This window comes from Cajanus cajan, chromosome 4, assembly GCF_000230855.2.
Source record: "Cajanus cajan strain Asha chromosome 4, NIPB_CcT2T_4, whole genome shotgun sequence".
NCBI lineage: Eukaryota > Viridiplantae > Streptophyta > Magnoliopsida > Fabales > Fabaceae > Cajanus > Cajanus cajan.
This window is the reverse complement of record NC_138520.1, coordinates 66,834,276-66,857,658: the sequence shown is the minus strand read 5'-3', so window position 1 is coordinate 66,857,658 and position 23,383 is coordinate 66,834,276. Positions and strand designations below refer to the sequence as shown.

The following is a 23,383-nucleotide window of genomic DNA, read 5'->3' as shown; positions in this document are numbered from 1 at the left end:
TATAACTCTCTTCTAAGTTTTTTTTATTTTTTTTATTTTTCTCAAGTTAATTTTTCTAATTTTTATCATTATCTATTTAAAACATGACGGTTACCTCCATGAACTCAATAATCGTTTTTTCATTATGTGTAACTAGTAAGAAAAGAAGCACTTTGTATCTCTATATACTTATTTTAAAAATATTTTAAAAAAATAGATTTTATTAAATCTAAAGAAAATAGTGTCAAAAACAAAAAATGAAAACCAAAATGGTAGTTATCAAAACCTATTATTTTCATAGATATTAGAATGGTCGAGGCACTTTATGCCTTTAATAATTATAGACAAACAAAATATTAAAAGATTGCATATAATTATTTTAAAAAATACAATATATTTTTTTTTTACATTTAAAAAGTATAATAATCCAAGTGTGTGGTTCAGCGATAAGGGTTGATTCACGCTTAAACAAGATTATGGATTCGAATCTTGCCTTATGTATACAGTTCTAACGTAATAAACTTGCTTAGATCAAAAGTAATTACATACCTATTTCTTTTATAATAGGTATAAATAATTGCTCTTACAAGTTATCTTTAATTATATTCTTTTAATATAAATTATAATATTCGATTAAACCAAACTTTAATTAATAATACTCAATTCACCATACAAGTACAATTATGAAGAAAAAAAAAACATTTATCCAAGGTGCACTCTTGTTGATCATTCTAAATTTCTAGCGTATGTTGCCGTCCGAAACAATTAAAAAACAAAAAAACTTGCTGTCCTGTCGTATTGCAACCGCTTAAGCACACTCTTCTTGGCACTTTCTTGTTGGCACACCATGCCTTTCCAACAAACAAACCATGTTAAGATAAATGTTCTATTATATTTTCTAATACACTTCTTTTTATTAATTTTTATTTTTATAATTATATATTTGGTGTCAATTATTGACCAATTTTATTATAGATTAGTTTTCATATAAAAAATTGATTAATATTACTTAAGAAAATTCAATTCGATACCATTTTTATTAACTATTTGTTGATATTAATATGCTTTTTTTAATTAATTATTTTTTTAAAAAATATAAAATTAATGACTTATATATATATATATATATTATTTTATAAAACATTCTTTTTGCCAATTTAATATTATTTTACCACCGATCGAAATTGTTCTCGGGAACACAAAATCTATCACCTTTATGCTATCTTAATTTTATAATTTTTTAAAATAAATTTTACCGAATAAAAAAATTGTGTTAAGAGAGTTTACGTCGTTATTCTTCTATGTTATTTAGTTTACTTACGATGATAAAATGTGACAACATAAATAATAGCGCGCATTTCCACTCTCACAGTCACAGCGTAACACAAACATACTATCGTTACGTTAATTAGTTCGCTCCACGCTTTGGTCACTTCCCTTTCATGGCCACGTCATCGCTCGCCGGCGCTGCCTCCAACTTCGCCGTTCTCCGCCGCACCGAGACGCGCTCGTTCTCGTCTTCCTCGCCCGGTGGCTCTGTCAAACTCTTCAGGTCGGCCAGCACGTGCCGTGCCGCACGTGTCTCGGCCCTGACACGTGCTTCCTCGCGTGAGGTGGCGGTGGTTGGCGGTGGAGCGGCTGAGAAGGCGAAGGAGAAGGGGAGGGTGTTGAAGGTGGGTCTCATATGTGGCGGTCCTTCCGCTGAGCGCGGGATTTCGCTCAATTCAGCTAGATCAGTTCTTGATCACTTGCAGGTACACACTTTTTTTTTGAATCTATTACAATTTGGTTTTTGGTGAGCCTATGGAATTAGTTTACCCATTAATCAATTAGAAGATAAAGTAGCTATTTCAAAAGTTAATGATGATATTGATGAGACGATGGATAGTGTAAGGACACGTTTGAAGATATGGAAGAAAGCACTAAGTTAGTTGATTCAAGCAACCTGGCCTCAAGCTAGGACATGGATGCCCAATGAGAGAACTACATAATAGTCAAGCTTCAATTTGCTAAGATATTAAAATTGCTTCATTTTTTTTTTTGTTACTTTTTATATTTTGGGGAGTAAAAAGTTAACTATTTATTTTAGTTTCATGTTATTTTTGAGAAAAAAAGACTATGCATTTTTTTATAAAGTAATTTTATATTGTCATTCAATTACAAATAACTATGCATACAAATCATTATGTATAGTGAGGTTGTTGACTTTTACGATACTTACCTTAAAAGATATATCAATAATGATTTTTATTGGTTGCTAATGTAAAAATTTGTACACTAACAGTTCATGATCATTAAATATTTTTAGGACAACTTAAGAATTGTATCATGCAATAAATATAAATGCATATTACTAAAGATGAAACTCCAACTTTAATTGTAGAACAACACCAAAAGTATGTATGGAACTATAGTTAAGCTTTGTTCTTTTTTATTTTAAAATAATTCTAAGGATTTAACTTAATTAGGAAACTTTCTTTTTAGTCTTGATACTGGGTGTTGTAACTATATGGTAGTAAAAATTTGATTGTTTTATTTTTGGATAATAATCATTAGTATTATCTCAAATTTAGTTTGCATTAATTTTTGAGATATTTTCCCTGAAATTCTTTGTACCAATAAGGGCTAGAATTTCTATATATTGTAATTAAATTTTTTCATGAGTGGGGAGATCAATTTGTTAATTGTTTTGAAAAAATTGAGAGTTTGATTCTCTTAATATAATAACAAGTTCCTTGAACTATTAGATTTTTTGTTGCATAAAAATTGGTATGATTTAGGAATTGGGTGTCAATCTTTAGCACACATAGATATAATATGATTAAGTAAGATATGATTAATCCTAATAAATCTTCACAATATCTTAACATTCCCCCTCAAGCTGGAGCATATATATCATATGCACTAAGCTTGTTACAAATGTAATTAACTTGATGTCCTTTAAGCGATTTTATGAACACATCTGCTAACTGGTTATTGAAGTGGACGAACTCAATTGTGATCTCTCCTGAGAGCACTTTCTCTCTTACAAAATGATAGTCTATTTTTATGTGCTTAGTTCGCTCATGGAAGACTGAATTGGAGGCAATGTGAAAAATAACTTGATTATCATAGATGAATTTAGTTCCCTGAGTATGTCCAATTTGGAGTTGCTTTAGAAGTTTTTGTAGCCATGCAATTTCACTTGCATCTGTTATCATAGCACGATATTCTGCTTCTGCACTGGATTTAACAACTGTATTTTGCTTCTTGCTTCTTTACGAAATCAAGTTACCTCCAATTAGAACACAATAGTCAGAGGTAAACCTTTTATCTGATGGTGATCTTGCCTAATCAGCATCAGAGTAACAGACAATTTTGGAATTGTCTTTGTCCTCTAATGAAGAACACCCTATGATAAGAGAAAAAGACTGAGATTTGGAAGACAAATATTCTTTGGCATTATTAGTGCGTAAAATTTTAATTAACGTCCTAAATCGAGTAGCAATTTCAGGGAAAAAACTGAAAAATATTGAAAACATTAGAACGATGTTTTATTGAAAAAATCCAAGTGTAATACAAAAAATCATCAACAAACGTAACAAAATAAGAATAACCTAAAGTTGAATTGACTCGACTAGGTCCCCACATATCAGAGTGAATCAAAGTAAAAGGTGATGTAGAACATTTATTGACACCAGACCTAAAAGACTAACAAACATGTTTCCATAAATGACATGGCTCACACTAGATGGATCTCATCGTAGAAAAACTAGGAACTAAAAGACACAATTTTCCCAAGCTTGGATGAACAAGATGCTGATGAGCAAGATCGATAGAAGTGGTGGTGAAAGACGATACAATCCCCCAAACTCATGTCATGCTACAATTGTCTGTCCAGTATGTCGATCCTAAATAAGAACAAAATTATTAACAAACAAGACAAAAAAATTAAGGGTATGAATGAATTTGCTAATGGAAATTAAATTAAAAGTACAACTAGGAACAAACAAGATAGAATGTAAAGGGAAATTAGGGATTGAGTGTGTTTGACCAATGCTATGAACTTTAATCTGAGAACCATTTGTAAGAGTAACAGATGCCAAGGAGGTTGAGAAAGACAAGTGAGAGAAAAGAGATTGGTTACCGATCATATGATTAGAACCACTAGAGTCAAGAATCCTAGGTCCAAAAGAAAGAGATCGAGAAATAAAGGCTACAAATTACTAGACTAAGTTATGGTAGTGACAGGTGAGACAAAATGTTGGGCTGCTTGAAACTGAAGAAAATCATTGTAGTTAGAGGTAGAAATAGTGACATCTACAGGAGAGGTAGCACTAGTCACTTGGGCAACATTTGTTGATTGTAATCGGCCTTGGACCTTTTTGCAACAACCATTTTCAATATGACAAAAAACGTGATAGTAATTACAACAATGATTCTATTTTCCATGGTCGCCTTCACGTCCACTACCATGATCAGATGAGTGTGAAATAAGAACAAAAGAGTTAGTAGAATATGCAGAGGGATTGACCACAGTATGGGTAATTGAGAGACACAACAACTCTTCACTAATCGTGTCGTATTGGCGGGACAAACAAAATCTGATTACGAATAGACTCAAGCTTAGGCGGAAGACTAGGAAGTGGAAGAATCATAAAATATGGTGTCATTGCTACTCAAAAGTCTCCTTATCAGAGGGATAAGGCATCAAGTTGTTGTAGTTAGTGATCAGATAGTCGAGCTTACTCAAATATGTCTGCATGTCCATATTTTCAAGCTTGGTGGTTATCATGGTGGTGATAACATTGTAAAGGCGTTGAACATCATTAGCGTAAACTTTCTTGGCCTTGGTTCATACATCATAACACGTGTTGAAAGCCTGATACGAATGTTGAAGGGTTGAGGAAATGGAAACCCAAAGAACCGTACACAGTGAAGCTTCAATTTGCTACCATTGGGCTTGGTCGTCTACAACGATGGCAAAAGCTTTGGTGATCTAGTGGTTGGCACGTCCTTGACCACGGAACCAAGGTTGAATTGTGGCTACCCAGCTCGTGTAATTAGCCAATTTGGTCAATTTCTCACACAAAATCAGGAAAACATTGGTAATGTCATGGACAAAGTAGAAGTAGGAGCAGCCATAGGAGATAAGGTAGAGAGGGACCGAAACCAAACAAGGCCAAGCAGAGGTCAAATGGAGCCAAATAGGGTCGTTGGAGGCAGTCGACCATAGTTGAAGGATTGTCGAAAAACGACATGTGTGGGTACTGTTCACACGTAGTACTATTCACATGCAGGTACTGTTCACACAGTAAAAAAAATTTCTGAGCTCTAGATACGTGTTTTGATTTAGGAATTGTGTGTCAATCTTCAACACACATAACTCTTATTTATAATGAAAAAATAAAGATTTACATGATATGATATGATATGATTAGCTAAGATATAATTAATCCTAATAATTTTTCACAATATCTTAACAAAAAAAAAAAGTTAGATTTATCAATCAAACAAAATATAGTTGATTGAAACATCCTCCCATTTCATACGATTCTGATGATAGATGGATTCAAGAATAATTTGGTTAGTGTCATGTTGGTTACTAGTTGAGTTGGTATTATTTGATATCAATAATCTTATCATATATGACAATTTATGACTGGATGATCATCAAAGATATCACTGCATTCTAATTGAAATCATTTTATTAAGCCTTGGATTATGAAAATTCAAACTCTTACAAGTTAATTATGTTGTTTCTTTAATTCACTTCTAGGTTCTATTTATACTCAGAGTATATTGTGTTTGAAAAGTAGTGGAGAAGAAACAATGAAATTTAAGTAAATTTACTCTACTAGTATCTTGCAATTCTGAGAGTTCACTAGGGTTTACTCTATCTTTTCATTTCTTTCTCATTTTATGTTTTTGCCTAATGTTGTTTTGATAATATGTTGTGTGCTGGGGCTTTTATTTTTTTTCTTTTCCATTTTTTTGCCTTAATAAACAAAAAGTGCTGCAAGTAGTTTTGGCTTTAAATAATAAAAAAAAGTTATTTAGGTGGGCAGTGAGATGGTTCTTGTGTAATTGTATGCGCTAATTTGGGAAACAGCTAAGGGGTATTTTCTGTTTTCTTTATTTATTTCTTATTTATTAGTCTCATTTTTTTCCAGGGAGATGACTTACACGTGAGTTGCTATTATATTGATTGCAATCTCAATGCATATGCAATTTCTTCTGCTCAGGTTAGTATATGTTTCCCAAAATCATGCTGCATGAGCTCCCTTTCTGTTGAACTATAGTTTTTCACCATGCTGATTGGAATATAGAGCTATGAGAAATTCTAACCTGAAGAAGTCTAAATTTGTATATAATATGATCAATTAGATAGTAGAAAATTTGAACCCAAACAAGGCTGGACAAGCCACAGTTACATATGGCAAAATACTAGTTGAATTTGGTTATTCTTTTATCTACCCAATACTTCCTTATTCCTCAAAAACATCACTAGAAATGTGCAATTTTAACTTAATAAAGTTTTATACTACATAACTCCTTATTAATCCCAGTAAACACAGATACAAGTAAGTGAATATTAGATATTTGGCCTCTGGCTCAATTATTTCTATGATCTCTCATTTGGTTTGGTTTTGTCTGGTTTTCTTATACATGTGCAAGTTGTTTTCCTGTTTCTAGTTCAACTAATCAATGCATAACTTTCTGTCTTTGTACTTCTCATCAATGTGTTGTTTCATGTTTCAACTATCTATCACTGAATTGATCACATTCTGGATTTGAATCTGTTAGAATATTGGGAAAACTACCTCTTAGGATGAGCTTGTTCTCTTAGATTATCCTTCGGGGTTAGTTTCTAATCCTAGAATATCTTGTAATCATAATGATTTGATTCCTTATTTTAAGTACAAATAGGAGTCTCTTAATTAGTATAAATAAGGGTTAGTGCCTTAGCCTTTTGAATAAGATCATTGTATCAAATCATATTCATAATTTCTAGATTATGATCTTTTTCTTTTCTTTCCTTTCTCTCTAAAACCTTGTAACTTCAACAAAAACTAGCAAGCTAAAGCTTCTAGTGCCATGTTTTCAATAACTTAGTCCAAAGTGAATTGGGATCACAAAAACAATTAAAAAGAAAAGAAAAAGTTGTCTGTCTCATTCAAGCCATTTTTTCTTATTTCCATATCTTTTTTACAGGTATATTCCAACACCCCTAATGATTTTGATTTTAAACTTGAAAGGTTAGTGTACCCTTTCCAAGTATTGAAAGTTACAATAAGGGAAGTCTTGGGAAGAGTGTTTCCGATTTAGGAATAATTAGCCATGCAATTGTTCAACAATGTTCAAAGAGTGGTTAATGAATTACCACTCATTAATTCAGTAAATCACTTGTGTGGTTAAATGTTCCTAAGATGGAAATATTTTTAATAATATTTTCTCCTTTTCAATTTTCCCTTATATACTATGGAATAATTTCCATTTGAAATTGCAAGAGTAAAGATAGCCACTTGTTGAATTTGCAGCCTTGCCCAAAGTTTCCAGACTTTGGATGACTTGGCAAAGCATCTTGCTACAGCTGTGGACATAGTATTTCCAGTTATACATGGTCAATTTGGTGAAGATGGTGGCGTTCAGGTGTGTACATGTGTAAGGAATTCCTCCAGGTTATAAGGAACTTGTGTATTCATGAATGTATTTCTCTGTGATAAATATTAATAGGAATTGCTGGAAAAGTATAATGTTCCATTTGTTGGCACAGGATCAAATGAATGCCGCCAAGCATTTGACAAGGTATAGGACATATGTATTTTGTTATGTTTCTTCTCCTACATGTATTTTGTTCTCTTTATCATAACTGGAATGCAGACGCACATTAATATCTAGGATTGGTTCACATTTTCTTACCAACATAGATTCGGTTGTATACCTTTAATGATCATCATATACTAAGAATTAAATGATTTGAAAGCTTTTATTTAGGATTTAGATTATGCACACTTAATTTTTTGATGCTGATTGTGGTATATGAGAAAGTTAGTTGGAAAAACTTTATGGAGACTTTTAAAACTGAGACATCCTCATTTTACACAGAAGATGATCACCTTTTCCATCGCTTGTAATCTTGTTACTGATTAGTTTGACTGACTGTACCTCTGGAACTAATTTTTTTCCCTTAAAATTATTGTCAGCATAAAGCATCATTGGAGCTTCGGAAGCTTGGATTTATAACAGTACCCAGTTTCTTGGTTCAGGTATTATGTGTTAAGAAAGTCTGCATGATCTTGTGTTTTTAGTGTTAGATAATTGGACATCTGTATTTTATTATGTTAGATTTCACCCACGTTTAATTGTTTTTGAAAGTGCTATCTGTCTTTAAACACCAATACATCCATATTTTCTCATTTACATACATTTTATAATATGACGTCTATTAGGGGCATGAAACAAACAAATCAGAACTATCAGAATGGTTTATAAAGCACCAGATAGACCCTAACTCGGGGAAAGTTGTGGTAAGGCACTTAATTTAGTTCAGTCATTAGAGTTTCATTGTTAATTCATTGTGAGGTTTTTTTATTATTTTTTTTATGCTTATTGATGTTATAAAATTTCTTGTATCAGGTAAAACCAACAAGAGGAGGGTCAAGCATTGGTGTTAGAGTTGCATATGGTGTGAATGATTCTCTTGTAAAAGCCAATGAAATTATGTCTGAGGTATTGTTGATAAACTTTTTTGCTTGAATGGGAGCATACACTTTTATAACGTGACTACTTTTAAGATCCAGAAGCAGTTAATACCTATATATGAATATAAAAAAAAAAAAAAAAAATGAAGGAGAATGATTTTGGAGAAAACTATGGAGAAATGCATTTTGACTAGAAGTATGTGAAGTAAAAAACTGAAAATCTCTTATAATATATGTCAAGTTGTCAACTTTTGGTACTGATCATTCATTTCGAATGTAATAGGGAATTGACAATAAAGTGCTAATAGAAATATTTCTTGAAGGAGGGAGTGAGTTTACAGCCATTGTCCTTGATGTAGGATCTGGTTCAGATCATTGTCCTGTTGTACTACTTCCAACTGAGGTATGTTTTTTCTTTTCTACCTTGGCATTTCTTGTTTATTCATTGAAATTCTAAAATCTCCATACTTGTATACATTAGTTTAGAGAGGACTGAGTATCTGAAATGAGACAGCAGAAAGTATCAATTCCTGTTTGATTCAATGGAATGAACTTGGTGAGAAACTGAGAATGAAAAGGGACATAGGAATGGCTTAAAATTCTGTTTGAAAAACTCTATAATGTGAATGATCATTTCTTAGGGAATCTGAATTTCACTCTTCCCTCCAAAACTGAATGGAATGGCCATTCCATTCAAACTGGATTGATTGGAATTCCCGTAATATACTGTCTTTTCTTAAAATGATAAAATATACTCTGTCTTCACTTCTGCCACAACCACCAAGTAGATTTTCTAATCAACAATATTTTTTCCTATTCTTGTCTAATTTCAAGTACCGGTTACCTGATGTTGGTTTAGAATGGAACAGCCATTCTTTTCTAGACTGAATGAGACTGAACGAGACATGCTAAAGATAATGATTATTCCATTCCTTTCCTTCTCATTCCACTAAATCATTCCAGGGAATCAAACTGAACCTTACTGAATTCCCTTTTCAAAAATATTCAAATGAAGAAAATGAAAGGAATTTTCAACTTGAGCAAATATGATGTATTCTGGGATGCAGTTCAAGGCCATAAATTGGACATGACTCATGACAGAAAATTCAGTGATATTAGTTGGGATTGCTTTTTTTTTTTTTTTTTCTTTTTTCTTTTTTACAAATGAATCAGTTCTGTTGCTGCCAAGTTGAAGTGAAATTACTCAAGCATTTGTACCTGGCAATTGCGAATAGCTATTGCCCAATAAATTTTTCATACTCAGTAGTAGTAATAGTGGAATTTAGATGAACAGGTAGAGCTTCAATTCCGTGGTGCAAATGATGTGAAAGAGAATGATGCGATATTTAATTACCGCAGGAAGTACCTTCCAACTCAACAGGTCAGTAGCAGTGTGAATGTGTTTATATGCACACAAGATATACTGCACATGCTTGCTGATCTTAAAAATAGTGCAGCAAGTGACTTATTTTTTTTCCCTTCAGTATATCTAGTATTTGTTTTCAACCAGCGCTGGATAGTGTTTTCTTAATCAGATGAAGCATATACCGTCTGCAGGTTGCTTATCACACTCCACCACGGTTTCCTTTGGATGTAATTGAGAATATTCGCAAAGGAGCATCTCTGTTATTTCAATGGCTAGGCCTGCAAGATTTTGCACGAATTGATGGATGGTATTTGCCAAATTCAGGTTCCAAGTTCTCAGCATCTTCAGAAAGTGAGTTTGGAAGGACTGAATCTGGTGCCATAATATTCACTGACATTAACCTGGTGAGATGATTTTCTTCCTTTGGAAAAAAGCAGATAATATCTTTAGCTATTTTACTACTAATGTTGGTTGTTCACAAGTGTTCTGAAAGTTAACATCATTGAATGTTTCAGATCAGCGGTATGGAACAAACCAGTTTTCTTTTCCAGCAAGCTTCTAAGGTGCTTCTGGATGTGTCTGCATCACATTTATTGTATTGAATATACTGAATATCCGTATTTCCCTATATTTTCCAAAGGCACTTCTGCCATAGTTATGTGTGTGTAATTGTTTTGTATTTATCTGCATGCAATTTATGTTTTAAACTAATCTTTTCATCTGTGTTAAACAAAGAAAGACATCAGGGGTTGTTTATCGCCATCGCAAAGGGAAGTTTTTTCATACTGCTATACAACAAGTTATATTTTATGATAGTGAATGTTGGGTTTTAAAGGGACAGTAAGAGAAAAAAGTGAAAGTAGTAGAAATGAATATGCTAAGATGGATGTGTGACCACAAAAAGAAATGACAGAATACAAAAGTGATTGTATATGAGGAGATATTGGTGTGACTCACACCAATTAAGGAAAAGATTACAAAAAATTGGTTAGGGTAGTTTGAACTTTGAACACGTACAAAGAAGGTCATTGGTTAAGGAAAGGAATAACTAATGTTACATAAACGTATCTCTGAGTCCAAATACCCTTGTTCAGCAAAGGACTGTTGTCTTCTGTCTCTAGCTTACAAAATGTTCGTTCTGTCTAAATATCTTGTATATTTGAAGCATGATGTTCTGCAAACATGACACTGACCACTTAAATCACTTTTTATTTATGCATGATTGCATGGACAATTCCTATCGTTCACTACTTGAAAAGGCTATTTATGTTATTCAGGTTGGTTTTTCTCATACAAACATACTTAGAAGCATCATTCATCATGCTTGCTTGCGATTTCCAAATCTTGCATCAATTAGTCGTATATCAGGTCAGCTGCCAAGCAGGTCAAAATCCTTACCGCTTAACAAGTCATTTTCTCTCCATGAGGGAGCTCGAAAAGTTTTTGTCATTTTTGGAGGTGACACATCAGAACGGCAAGTATCTCTTATGAGTGGTACAAATGTCTGGCTCAATTTGCTAGCCTTCCATGATGTAAGTGTCCCCAATCAGGAAGCCTTAAAGTTTCTGTACATAATGCTTTGATAATCTATCTGCTGAAAACTGCTGAAGTTTAGTTGCTTCATTGAACTTTAAATTTAATGTTCTTATTTTTACATTTTTTTAAGAGAAATGTATAGGCTTTAATTTGACACTTGTGCACTTAGTTTACTTTAGCTGTTGTATATTTTCATACCTTCAGAATCATCATGTGATGTGATTTAACAAATATATCACACATATCCTGGATCTCTTAATTTATTTTTTTAGTGGAAGTACGGGTTATTTTAGGATTGAAGTTTTTCATAAATGTAAAATTTTGGTTTACTTTTAGCAACTAATATATAATTTTCAAGATGATGAAGGTCTTGTGCACTTGACTAAGAAGTATGAACTGTTACACTCTAAACTTATGGCATTTACTACCTGAAAAGACTAATGTCGTACATATGATATGTCAGACTAAAATCATTTGTTCTTACAGCTTGAGGTAATGCCATGTTTGCTTTCCCCTACAAGTGAGTGTGCTTCAAGTGCTGATATTGGAAAGAAGGCCGATGACGTAATGAATAGAACAGTTTGGTCATTACCGTAAGTATTACTCCTTTTCTTTACCTCAAGATTTGTCCTTGATTTTTGAAAATGCACATGGGAATAAGTTGTTAGACAGATATTATTTATAAAACTTCCCAGGCCTCCACCTATTAGCTAATGCTTTTAGGAGAGTTGGTCACTAGCATGATATCAAAGACTCAATGATCAAGTGGTGAAATTTGATCTTTTCCACCTCCATTCTTCATGACTAAATTAAATTTAACCTTAAGTGAAATTCTACACTTCAATCCTAAAGGAATCTTGGATGAGAAATTTTGTCAAAGAACTAAAATCATTTTGGAAGTCCATATAATAGCCCAAGCTTTTCAGAGAGTTGGTCCTTAACAAAATGTTACATTCTGCTTGCAACCTTCATCAAGTTTTCCTTTTGAACTTCTATTTGCGTTCATGGTTTCTCTTAAACTATATTATGCTCAAGAAAGTAAATTTATCATTTTTGTCAATAGGATTATGAAATCATCAATTACAATAAAAAAATGTATCCAATTAATGGTGCATTCCAGTTTAGAACCAAAAAATTGTGTTAAGTAACTTGACATAAGCACTCAATCCATGATCAGTAATATTTGAGTTGACTGTGATTTATGCATGGGACCTGTTCATAATGTAGTTAGAATGAGATAATTTGATAGCTATTATTTGTGTATAGTTATTCTCTTGTGCTACGACATACTACTGAGGAGGTACTGGATGCATGCGTGGAAGCAATTGAGCCAGAACGAGCTGCAATAACATCTAACCTACGGAAGAAAGTTATGAATGATCTTATGGAGGGTTTGAAGGACCACAACTGGTTTACAGGGTTTGATATTGCTGATGATGTGCCTGTGAAATTTTCGTTAAGACAGTGGATCAAGCTAGCCAAGGAAGTCCAGGCAACAGTTTTTATTGCAGGTAATAAAAGCCAAAAGTATTTCCTAGTGATTAAATTTTTAACTCCAATTTACTTTGTTGATAATGGTACACTCTCACTAATCATAAAAACAATATTAATCTGAATATGAAAAGCATTATTCAAGTATGAAAAAGGGAACAATGAATGAATGATTCTCGGAAGTCGCAATGCACCTCCAAGCCTATGCAGTACAGTGAGGCACTCCTGTGTCACAAGGATTCCATACCCTCTCTCAATAATTGAATTCCCCCTTACGTCTGCTCTCTTTCTTACACGTCTAACTAACCACATCCTCTTGCACATGGTTCTTCCCTTTCCCTTTCAGCCAAACATCTCTAGCACCTCTCACGTATTCTTTCACAATCTTATATGTAGGCTCATTATCTATTTGAGCTTCTGGTACTTGATCCACTTGCCAATGTTGGTTTCTAACAATATAGGATAAAATGTTTCAATGTTCATATTTATATATGATTGGAGATGCATAGTTAGCTGTCAGTATCAACATGAAGTGTTCTTCGAGCATCATCTTCACAAACATTATTTTGATGTGATGTTTCAAGATAATCACGAGTTATTTCTTAAGGTAGATCCAAACAAGGTTATAGGGGAAAAAGTTGTTAGGTCTGAGAAACAGTAAAACAATAATAGTCATGGGGTAATCTATTCCATAGTGGTCTATAAGTCCCTCATTATTTGTCTAATAGCGATACTGATCAGAATATGGCACAATCTTTTCACAGTTTTTTAACAATTTATTTTAAATGAATAGATCAACTTTCATGGAGTGCAGGTTTACAAAATTGATTGTGTATGTCTTAACAATGTTTTACACTTTGCTACTTATAGTGCATGGAGGCATTGGAGAAGATGGTACACTTCAATCTTTGCTGGATGCTGAAGGTGTTCCCTACACAGGTTTGTTTATAATGTACACTTAATATGTGAGACTATTAAGTACAATGGTATCCCCTAATCAAGTTTTTTTATTTAATTTGTATTGTCTTCTATGCTATCTTTTATCTCCTGTTGAAGGTCCTGGTGCAATGGCATCAAAGACTTGTATGGACAAAGTTGCAACCTCTGTGGCTTTAAAACATGTATGTGTCCGTAATTTAAATATGTTTTCTGTGAAAGATAAAAAACACTCCTCTTACATTAATTTTTCTCAATTTGTATTCAGAATATGCCTCTGTATCTATTATTAGAGTTCATTACATACTTTTGGGCAATAATATTTGACATCGATTTTCAAATTAATAAGTAGAGTTATTAGCAATTGTCGGCAACAAACTTCTTGTATTTTTGAGAAACTCATTGAAATTGTAAGTTTAGTTTTTCAATAGTTTGGCATGTTTCTCTGACTTTACATTCTAATATCCTGTTGTTAAAAGCTTGCAAACTCGGGAGTTCTTACCATAAATAAGGATGTCAGGAAAAAAGCTGACCTCTTTAATAAGCCCGTAAATGATACATGGCATGACCTCACCTGGAAGCTACAGTGCCAAACATTGTGTGTCAAACCAGCAAAAGATGGATGCTCAACTGGGGTGGCAAGACTATGGTAGATTTATTACTTTGGTAGTATCTCTTTTTTGTGATATCAGTGATTAAAGATTATCAAATATTGCCTTATCCGATGCTTATAGGGGATTAAAGGAATTATGTATTACAAATTTCTCATTCTATTTTCATTCAGCTGTTCTGAAGACCTTGCAATATATGTCAAAGCTCTGGAGGACTGTCTACTAAGAATTCCTCCAAATAGCTTATCAAAGGTATGGGAAGTAACATCATGTAATCATTGAGATCTCATTTGTTGATGAATTTGGAGTAAACATTATAACTCTAATACTGTATATGAGAGAGAGAGAGGAAGAAAAAGCTTTTGCTGATAAATGGTACTAATGATTTAGTAATGGTGTGGCCATAACCTAATTTGTATTTATAGTACTGTTGTGTTGTGTCCATCTTTGTATAATATACCAGTAACATCAGTGCATTACATTAGCTCTTCAAGTTTTGCTTAATGTGCAGGCACATGGTATGATTGAGATGCCAAACCCTCCTCCAGAACACTTGATCTTTGAACCTTTCATAGAGACGGATGAAATAATTGTGACATCCAAATTTGAGGATTCGAGTGGTCATGGCCTCACGTGGAAAGGGCACAGCAGATGGGTGGAAATAACAGTTGGTGTCATAGGAAAACGTGGATCGATGTACTCACTTAGTCCCAGTGTAACTGTCAAGGAATCTGGCGACATTTTGTCACTAGAGGAGAAGTTCCAAGGTTGGTCTCCTTAGAATTACCTAGAATTTAACTATAATCTTTGTTTTATAGAAGGACAATTCATAATTGAAAATAGCATGACCTCCATGCATGTATTATTAGCTAGGAATTTACATTTTAAATTGAAGTGGACAACACTTAGAAACTGCAGTATAAAGATAGAAATTAGTGCCCTTGCTCCTATAGAGTATTGGAGTTGTGAAGCTTAAGATTTCTATGAAGAAAATGATAAACTTAAAAGTTGCCAGAATCAAAGGATTTTTCAGTTAAGAAGCGGTAGATAGTATGTATGTTCAGTAAGATCAAATATCTGAGTCAGCAATTTTTGGAGGTGAAATTGGGGATTGTGTTTGGTTCAGCTTATTGTAAAGAAATAATCACTTTTAAGCATGTACTAATTATTTCCCAAAAATAATATCTAACCAAACACACTAAAACATACCACGAGTAGCATGGTTTATGTTTCTCGGATCCATCTTTCAAAATGATGGGGAGATTGATGAACTCTTATGATTTTCAAGCTGGGCAAATGAGCCAGAGAAATGCCTCAAGCATATTTTGTGATCGAAAGTGCACATCATACTCAAAAGAAAATGCTTTCAGCATAATGGCTGTGCTGTAAAGCTTTATAATCCTAAGTGCGTAATAAGCTAATCCAAGCTAAGTATAAAGGTTATGAGGATGATACTGTTGATTAGTAGACAACATGTATCCAGGATAAAGTTATAACCCCCTTGAGGCTTTTTTTTTTTTGGGGGGGGGGGGGTGTCAATGCCTCTGATCTATCTTTATTTCTATTATTTTTCCTACCTTTGTCCCAATCTTATCTATTCAAAATGGTACATTTTCATCCTTTACTTGTATATTGCTTGGCAGGTGGGACTGGCATCAATCTGACTCCGCCTCCCCTGTCAATTATGAGGTATGTTAAAGAAATTCCACATCCAATGGTAGAACCTTCTTTATGCCTCATAATCTCATGTGTCTTGTTTTATTAGTTTTATCACATTCTTAGTAGCATTGGAAGTTTGGAATTCAATATTTGATAAGGGCGTAGCATGTCAATAAGACTTGATTTTATCGACAGTTTGCTGATGATTAAGTTCTGTATTACTTATGGCGGGGTTGATACATTCTACCCTAGTATCAATTATAGTACCTTAATTTCCATCTATATATAGATAGGTCAAACCGTTGAAATTGGAAGCATGCGTCCAATTCACTATGGGTTTGTTGAATTACATTGTTTGGTTTTGTAAATCCATCCTCTTTTGCAATTAAGGATGGTGCTATTGGATTTCTATGCTTGATACTACTTAGTCTCGGAAGTTTCTTATGGAATGCAATGCAGATTCCTAATTTTGTAATATTAGTGGATTGTGCCAGATTACATCTTGTAATTATTATTTACAGAAAGGTTATACTGTTTGAGAAATCATTGTTTGCTCACTATGCAATGTTTATGTTGTATTGACCCATTTATTTCTTACTCGAGTCTTCGTAGGTTTCTTTGAATTTTGATTGACAGTTATCTTTTTCTTCTCTATATAGTGAGAATGCTTTGAACAGATGTAAACAGCATATTGAACTGATTGCAAACACACTACAATTGGAAGGATTTTCACGTATTGATGCATTTGTCAATGTTGACAGCGGAGAGGTTTGTTGAATTCCTCGTTTGGACATGTTTTCTCCATCCTCTTTCTCCTTGTTTTTTAAGTTGTCTATTCGAAGTTAATGTTACAAATTTTGCAAACAATTCAACCTGAATCTTAAGCTATTCCTTTTTAATTTGAAATGAAATTTACTTTGTCCTGCTTTGTACAGGAGAAGAATTTGGGAAGGTTGAAAGTTGAGTGCAACACGTTTATACTAAACAGCAATGAATGAGATAAAACATTTCCAATATGTTTCTAATTTATTTCCTGTCTATTTTCTATCTACTTAAACAAGCATAGCATTGGTATAAGATTTGCATTTTGTCCTCAAAATGTATTTCAAGGTTCTTAGAATGATTAAAAAAACTGTTGATGTTGTTGGGGATATTTTTTTGGTATTTGTCTGAGGGGATATTTATATTAAGAGAAGAGTTATAACTTTGTTATTTTTATAAAGTTATTTCACACATAATTTCATAATAGTTAGATATTGTCTGCTTTGAGATTAAGCAGATATTTATATCAAGAGGAAAGTTATAATTTTGTTACTTTTATAGGTTATTTCACACACAACTCTATAATGGTGAAATATTATCCACTTTGGGACTAAGTTCTCATGGTTTTGTTATTGATTATCACCCAAAATGTCTCTTAACCATTGAAATATGTGTATGTTTTATAAACTATTATTTCTTTTCTTATTTTCTTAATGTGATATCTTGTTTATATCTCAGTAGATGTATATTCTAAAGTATCACATTCTTTGATTATGAAGATGGCTTTATTAATATTCCTATAATAAATTTTTAATTGTTAACCATTCTCCATTTTTCAGCTGAAATATGCTGATCTGCTAGTATGCTGACTACACATCCTTGTTTCAGTGCATAGAAGTTTATTGAGAGTCTGCTTAATAGAATGTCATCATCAATTCATTGGAATGAAAATAATAAAATTCTCATACAGGAATTCTGTTAAAATGACTAATCATCATCTTATTCCTATACTTTCAATGTTTGTAGGTTTTGATTATTGAGGTAAATACTGTGCCTGGAATGACGCCTTCCACTGTTCTGATTCATCAGGTTAAGTCTTGCTATGATATAATTACTTTTCTTTCATAATCTTTTCTGTGTATTTTCCGCTCTATCTAGGCACTCACCAAGTATATGCTTTCATCACATAGAGGTTGAATTAGGGAATTATTTATTCAACACAGCATTTAAAAGCAGTTGGCATATTACAAAGGCTAAATGACATGAACTTGATAGAATTTAAATCTTACTTTTAAGTGTACGGAGCAAAAGGAAGCATACCAAATAGAAAAATAAAAATAAGACTAAAATAAGGATGGGTAATATATATATATATATATATATATATAAAAGGAATGTTAGTGATCCTTTCTTTAACACTTTCTTTACTGTTGGTCTAAATTTATTCAAAAATTATTTTATTTTATAAATTTCTTATCTTATTTAATAAGTCTCTTTCCTTATTCAATAGTGAAACTCATCAAAATTTTGATTATCAATAAATTTTAACTAATAATAAAAGGTGATAGAAAGAGACCGCACTAACATTCTTCTATATATTAATATTTAGGATATCTTTATTCAAGAAAAAATAAGACTTATTTCTACCCAATAGAGAAATAAAAATAAGAATAAAATAAGTATATATGCTACTGATCCTATCTCTAATACTTTTTTTATTCTTAACTGAAATATCCTGAAAATCATAATTTTGTTTATAAACCCCATGTGTCATATGAGAGGTCTCTCTTTATTTAATGGTGGAAACCATAAAAAGTGTGATTACCATTAATTTTAGCCAATAATAAGAGAGTGTTAGAAAGACAGCATCAATAACGGTATTTTTCGCTATATAAATATTTAAGGCATCTTTATTCAAGTAATAAGAACCAACACTAGAACAAACATCTGTATTCAGTTTTATGATTCTGACTAATCATTCTATGCATATCTCAGGCATTAGTTGAACAACCACCGTTGTATCCTCATCAGTTCTTCCGTAAGCTTCTTGATTTGGCCTCTGAAAGGTCTATGTAAATCTGTTTAAAATATAATGTTTGCATTGTTTTCAGCAAATGCTGTTAAAACTCAAGTTATTGTGCAGCAGCAAAAAACATTCATATTTTCCTATCTGGAACTAGCTTCCCTTTATAATGGGAAACTTCAATTTTATTCTTGTGTTGCTTCCCTTCCAAGTATGTTTTCACATGCAATTAGAGATTATACCGTTTGTGTCTTTCTTATCTCCTTTCTACAAATTCGTAGAAGTAGTTCAATAATGAGCATGAATATCCTCTCTCAAGGTATTTATGTAATATTTGGCACTAATCATTAACTATACTAAACTATCTAAAATGAAAATTGCAATTGATTGCGAAAATAAAAAAAATGCTTTAATAAAGATAAATGTTATAAAAAAATATTTTTGATATTTTTATAAATACTTGAAATGCAAAAATTAATTTTAAAAAAATAATGAAATATATATGTTGAAGTTTAATTTTAGCAAACCAACTTTTCGTGCTTACAAACAAATTTTAATCCCATTATAAGTTCAAAAATTATCATCTAAATCATAAATATACTCAAATTTTAATTTTTTTAAAACTAGAATATAAATGATTAAGTTATCAAGTTTTTTGCATAATTTAACCAAGAAAACAACTTTTAAAACAAGAGTATATGAATGAGTAATAACATTTACTCCATTTGCAGGACTAAGCATTATTCTACCACAATTCAAAGGTTTATAATTATTTTTTAATCACTTTAAACTCACAAAATTTAGTTAAGAGAGATCAAATTATAACAAGCATTAAATAAAGAAGAAATAAATAACATTAAATAATAACTAAGATTAATAACTTAAAAATTATGAACATGAGATTTGGTATGGTTATACTAAACCCCAACAAAGGTAAATGTAGTTACACACAGACATAGAGTACTAGAAAAAAAATATAGAGATGAAGAAACTTGATCTTAAATTCATAAGAGCTCTTAAATTCATATTGTGACGAAAATGAATCGACTTGCTAAAATTCTCAAGTTAAAACTTTTGTGTGAATTAAAATGATTTTTTTTTATAAGCTATATAAAAGAGTTTTTGTAAATTAATTTATATTTTTGGCTTACACATCATAGCTCATTTTTTATTCTTTTATAAGTATTTATAAATAAATAAAAGCCTACTCAGATTGAACCTAAATAGATAATAAAAAAATGTGTGGATTCAACTAATAATTTAAAGAGATTAAAATGCATGTAATATTATTTATATCATCCAACATTGTTGAAAAACATGGACTTGAAATAAAGTACGGATAACAAAATGTTGATATTTAAAACCTTATATAAAAGTGGAATAAACATGCAATTCGATTCTTGAAAGATGATAGAAGTCACTGATATATTTTTGTAAGATTTTTCGTAGCATTTGAATCCCTAAATTTTAACTTCATTGTGAATTTTAGTCATTTTGTTATACTCAATTGTTAATTTTATTAGTTAACAACTTAACATAAACACCCATATTTGATTATTAAATATAGCAGAAACACCCATATTTGATTGATATACACTTGCTTGAGAACTTTTAGAATGACCACTCATTTTGCTAAACTTCAAATTCAATAATTTAGGGTTTACAATACTAAATATGTAACTAGAATAGACGAAGAAATTAAGGATAATTGAGAAAGAAAAATCCAACTACGAGAAACTCTATGAAACCTAATAACAACCTAGCTTCCATTTTAACTAGAGTACCCATGGTCAGCATAACAAAGTGTTCATTATTGATTAGAAGGTAGAAAAATCTTGCATTATGATCCATATTATTAAGTGATTAGGAAAAGAGAGAGAGAGAGAGAAAGAGAACAACCAACTAAAAGAGACAATAGGTATCAACTTGACATCTAACTGTTGACTATTCAGGAAACAATAGAGTTAGTAACAATATAACTAAAATTTATGGACTCAAATGCCACAAATTTTTTTTTAAAACTCTATCAGTCACCTCTATCATCTTTCAAAAATCAAATTGGGTGTTTACTCAATAAGGGTGCTTAAAAAAACAATAAGAAATTGTGGTTGTAAGAAGAATAAAAAGCTATAAATCATTATTAAAATAAGCTTAAAATCTTAGAAAAAAAACTAAAATCTAAAAATTGATAAATGTAGGCGCACACATATATAAAAAAAAATGAGAGATCTATTTACTCTAAAAGTAAGTCATGATAAACTTATACTCAATACCTCATGTTCTATATTAAATTTCAATGACTTAAATATTGAATTAAAAGTTCTTAATGCATAAACTAAGTCTACAAATTAAAAAAAATTATTTGATACTTCATTTTATTAATTCAAATTAATAAATAATCATATAAGGATTTTATACATTAATTTAAATTTATATAATGAAGTTTCAAATAGTTTTCAAAAATTTTAAAAATTTACAAATTGATCTATACATTAAAAACTTTTAATTTAACAATTAATTTGTAAAAATTTGAAGTAGAATATAAGTTATTGAGAGGAATAAGTCAACATATATATATATATATATATATAAGATCAAGATCTGTTGATACCATAGTGTCTAACTAGTGAGGTAACACTTTCAATTAATTTTTTATAAAATGTAAATTTAATCGATCCAATCGTTATATTTGGAGATATTACACTTATAATTATACATATCAAATTTCAATTAATTTGAACTCTTAGACATACCTAACAACAGATATTTATATGTATTTTGAGTATCATTTTATACATTAAAATAAAATGATATGATGAACTACCAAATAATTTTAAAATTGTATATAATTTTATATACTTAATTTAATTATTAATATCATTAAATACAACAATTAGATTAGTTAAATTTGTATTCTATAAAAGTTATTGAATATGTCATTTAACTAATTTAACATCATATATCAATGGAACGTGATCCTATATTATATATATCATGATTTTTTCCTAAATCATTAAAAAATAAAATAAAAGTTGAATTACATTTTTTGTCTTCTTATAATTTTTAATCTACAATTTTAATCTCCTAATTTTTAAATTTGCAATTTTAGTCCTTAAATTTTATAAAACGTATAATTTTAATTCATTTGTTGAATATTTTATCGTTGATTATTAAAATTGTAATGTTGATTATGATTTGACATTAAGTAAATGATAAAGTATTTAATATTTAATAATATTTAGACTAAAATTTACTTTTAATTTACTCAATGGGTTATTTAATTTTATTTTTCTGGTTTTAATTAATACTAATAAAAATAAGAAGTTAATTTATGAATAATTCTAATTATTTTATACATTAATTAACGATAAATCACTACTCTACAAGTGCATGAACAAATATCAGCTTGGAAAGGGAAATTATATCCTGTGCAATCGAGCGATTGGAAGCATTAGAACAATGTCATCATAGTTCGGTATCTGCAGATTGATTTCGTAACTATAAACTTTACGAACATGACCAAATAATTCATAATAATTAAATCAAATTAATGTGCCTAACTCCCTATACACCTGCCAAAGTTCCGGTACCTTCAACAAGTTTCATTTGGAATTCTCGCATTGATTTTGTTTGTAGAATCTGTGAGATATTGGCCAAAGACCTTCTTTGCCAAAACTATTATACAATGCATGCAGTACTTTCAAATCACAATGTCCATAACCATAAATAATTTAGAACGCGATTTTCTATGTTGTTCCCATCGAGGGTTTTCCAACGTCATTCAAGAACATGGAAGAAACAACATAAGCATTAATATTTACGGCATATACTACAATAAATATTTAATAGGTTAAAATATTTTTCTAATTTCTATAGTTTATTCATCTTTATATATATATATATATATATAGTTTATTCATTTATTTTAATTTTTATTTCTTATAATTTAAAATATATCTTTTTTAATCTTTAACTGTATCTTTTTCAATTATTTTTAGTTCTTATAATTTAAGATATATTTTTTAATCTTTATATTTATAATTTTTTAATCATTTTTATTTTTAATATCTAATTTAAAGAAATTAATAAAATTAATTCAACATTAATCACATGTTGAATTATTATCTTCATCACATAAAAGAAATAGACAACAGTACAAAAAAAATTACAATAAGAACTAAAAAGATTAAAAAATGTATGTATAAGAACTTATATATATATATATATATATATATATATATATATATATAATTATAAAGACTATAAAAAATTGAAGAATAAATTTATAAATTAAAAATATTTATTTTAAATTATAGAGACTAAAAGATAAAGTAAG

At 30.9% G+C, this 23,383-nt stretch overlaps 1 protein-coding gene across 4 annotated transcripts; it reads left to right on the top strand.

Moving 5' to 3' along the window:
• The first annotated feature begins 1,329 nt into the window (after positions 1-1,329).
• LOC109796203 (D-alanine-D-alanine ligase family) lies at positions 1,330-19,299 on the top strand. 4 transcript variants are annotated; one of them, XM_020355881.3, is made up of 24 exons: positions 1,333-1,733; positions 6,132-6,203; positions 7,174-7,217; positions 7,500-7,611; positions 7,696-7,767; positions 8,166-8,228; positions 8,412-8,489; positions 8,599-8,691; positions 8,947-9,066; positions 9,958-10,044; positions 10,221-10,433; positions 10,545-10,592; positions 11,307-11,561; positions 12,052-12,158; positions 12,832-13,076; positions 13,927-13,995; positions 14,113-14,177; positions 14,472-14,641; positions 14,777-14,855; positions 15,115-15,370; positions 16,247-16,292; positions 16,922-17,030; positions 18,051-18,113; positions 19,020-19,299. In XM_020355881.3, exons 1-24 carry the CDS (start codon positions 1,422-1,424, stop codon positions 19,098-19,100), a joined length of 2,859 nt encoding a protein of 952 aa, XP_020211470.2. In that variant the 5' UTR covers positions 1,333-1,421; the 3' UTR covers positions 19,101-19,299. The 4 variants fall into 4 exon arrangements, 3 of the variants coding, with proteins under 3 accessions (XP_082928986.1, XP_020211470.2, XP_082928985.1); XM_083072859.1 differs by lacking the exon at positions 7,174-7,217 and having other exon boundaries at positions 1,593-1,733; XR_014433324.1 differs by lacking the exons at positions 16,247-16,292; positions 16,922-17,030; positions 18,051-18,113; positions 19,020-19,299 and having other exon boundaries at positions 1,330-1,733; positions 14,472-14,658; positions 15,115-15,174.
• The last annotated feature ends 4,084 nt before the right edge of the window (positions 19,300-23,383 follow it).